A 2,809-nucleotide genomic window follows, 5' to 3' on the forward strand; every position below is an offset into this window, starting at 1 on the left:
CCATGAAACCATTGAGGATTACATCAGTAAAGAAGGGGCACCACTCCAGTCGCTGCTGGAGGCCTGTGGTAACAGGTATCATGTTCTCTGTGATGATGGGACAGACAACAGCACGAACGTCAGACAGCTGTTTGAGAAGCTTGACACCATGGTGGCAGAAAACAGTTGTTATGAAGTTGAGAGCAGGCTGATACAAACTGTTGAAGAGAGGAGGAAGGAGGTGGACAAAAAAGCTGAGGAGTTGCGTCTGCAGACAGAACAACAAAGGCAAAGGCTCAGAAGGCTCCTGATTGGTCAGTTGAATTTGTTTTCATAAATGTTTGTTAAAAAGAAAATTTCTGTCTTTTAGCCATCATTCCTTTTGGTAATAACATTGTAATGGCAATAAAACAGCAGCTACAACATTGTAAACAAATTTATTTGGAAAGGCAAACAGTAAATTACCACCCAAATGTCTGTTGTAAACATCCATCACACTTTACAAGAATGATTTAATCTCAAAAGGTCACCACTTTTTCAGACCTTTCAACCACATTTGAGTCACTTAGCAGACCTGTTAAGCTTAGATCGTTTTGTTATAAATTTAAAAAAATTACAAAAATTATACTCAGCAAGAATTGTCCTTTAAATTAACCAGATTTCTAAAAACTGTTTTCTTACACAGAGCCAAAACCCAGCCTGAGAATCTTGATGGTCGGGTGGGTGTTTTCTGGGAAGAGTGCCGCTGGCAACAGGATTTTAAGAAGCAAAGAGTTTCAGTCTGGTGAGAGAACGATGAAAGCTTTAAAGCAAATTGGCGAGGTGGCTGGAAGAGAGGTCGTCATCGTGGACACTCCTGGATGGTGGAAATTCTTCCCAGCGACGTACACCCCTCAGATTGTGAAGTCTGAGATTTTAAAAGGGGTGTCTCTGTGCTCGCCATCACCAAATGTCGTTCTGCTGGTGGTGCCGCCTGACACATCATTTACTGATGAACAGAAAAGAGTCACAGAGGACAACATGAAGCTACTTGGACAGAGAGTGTGGAGACATGTAATAGTGCTGTTTACATCTGGGGACACTTTGGGAAACAAAACTATAGAGCAACACATTGAAAGTGAAGGAAAGCCTCTCCGTGGGCTGATTGAGAAATGTGGAAAGAGGTATCATGTCCTTGACAACAGGAGCAAAGCTGATGATCAGGTAACAGAGCTGCTGGAGAAGATGGAGGAGATGGTGGCAGGAAACTGTTCTTTGTACCTCAATGAAACAGATGATCCACAACAAGAAGAGAAAAGTGATGAACCAACTAAAAACAAAGATGAGAGCACAGCCAAAGAGATCACAGAACAGCTTAACAATGAATGGGATCGCAAGAACTGGGAAGAGCACAACATCTTAAAAGGAAACACAAGTATGAGTGCACAACTAAACTGTAAGTATCCAGAGACATTGACAGAACAGTATTTGTAACAGACCATAAGAATAAACTTTATTCTCCCTCTGGGCTGCATGCATCTCAAATCATTAATATCACACCATACAACACTATATTTGCAGAATTTGATATAATCAAAATCTCCTCGCATGTGGATATTTTTTGTGCTATAAGTTTTTATACAGTGCATAATATTTACTAGTTCTTACCTTTAAACCACTATGTATCAGTGGTAGGCTTGTGGCGGCCCGCAAAAATATCTTTCCCACCAGATCATTTTGATAGTATGATTTTTCTTAAAAAAAACAATCTATTTATATAACTCAAACCTGTTAAAATTTCATTAATGCTTAAAGTTATGCATAATTTAGAGTGTGCCATTTTGAGTGAAAGGTGGGTGAGCTTATTCTTGCCACAAACTGGCATTCACCAAAGTCTTGGCTCCACACACACCCCACCTCTTTGCCCATTATTGGATTAGTGGAGTTACACGAAGTCAAGCACTGTCAGCATGGCAACAGCAGAGCAAACAACTGTAAACTTCAGTAACCTATGGGTGACGTCATAGAGGTGGCGTCCATCATTATATACAGTCTATGGTTCTATGCAGCCCTTTACCTGGGCATAATTGCAGTAGATTAAAATTGAAAGGCATGCTTTACAGTATATTCCAGCAACACTCAGTGTTATCCCTTGTATAACTAATATGATTATTGTATTTTTTAACCAGTTGGTGAAAATGAGCAGATGCTCAAAGATGTTGAAGGGGAGAAGGAAGAAATAGAGCACCAACATGAAGATGACCAGTTTCAGACCAGTTTTGGTCTCAAACTACAAAGTGAAGACGAAGCAGAATTGATGGCGAGAGAGTGGATCAGACGAGAGGCGTCAATACAACATTTTAACAAGCTTTTTGCAGGTGAATAAATCAAATAACTACAGTATAGCAAGTAACTTCTGTCTTGTTCAGTTTCATATTGTTTTAACATTTTATCTTCTGCCCCAGGGAAGACACACACCTCTGAACCAGATACTGATCAGATGGAAGAATCAAGAGAAAAAGTCCGATCATGGTGGGAAACCATCAAAACTTCAGGCTATGAGTCAGTCTCTACCACCAGCAGCGAAGCAGAGGAAGAGACTGAACAAGAAGTACTTCCATGTTAAAACCATGTTTGTAATGTGAAAGAACACTAAGTCATTTACTGCACTTCATTGAACCAAAGTGTTTGGTACACACAGGGCTGTCATCAGGAAGCTTTACACTTCTGTTCAAACCATTTAAATACAAACTACAACACATTGTAGAGGGAAGTTACTCTGCACTGATGATTTGTAGCTGGTTAGGCTGTAAAGACGCTCCTCTCAGAGTCGGACAATATTAACAAAATA

General features: G+C 40.0%; 1 protein-coding gene across 1 annotated transcript; it reads left to right on the forward strand.

Moving 5' to 3' along the window:
- Position 1: 1 nt before the first annotated feature.
- LOC111649485 (uncharacterized) lies at positions 2-2,802 on the forward strand (the record flags this gene model as incomplete). Its single annotated transcript, XM_023399231.2, has 4 exons — positions 2-293; positions 665-1,414; positions 2,148-2,336; positions 2,424-2,802. Coding segments are annotated over 4 exons (1,392 nt in total), but the record flags the coding sequence as incomplete, so codon positions are not given.
- Positions 2,803-2,809: the final 7 nt, after the last annotated feature.

The sequence above is a fragment of the Seriola lalandi genome, unplaced genomic scaffold (genome assembly GCF_002814215.2).
Source record: "Seriola lalandi dorsalis isolate HSWRI2012SDOR001 ecotype SW California unplaced genomic scaffold, Sedor1 jcf7180002051006, whole genome shotgun sequence".
In the NCBI taxonomy this organism is placed as follows: Eukaryota; Metazoa; Chordata; class Actinopteri; order Carangiformes; family Carangidae; genus Seriola; species Seriola lalandi.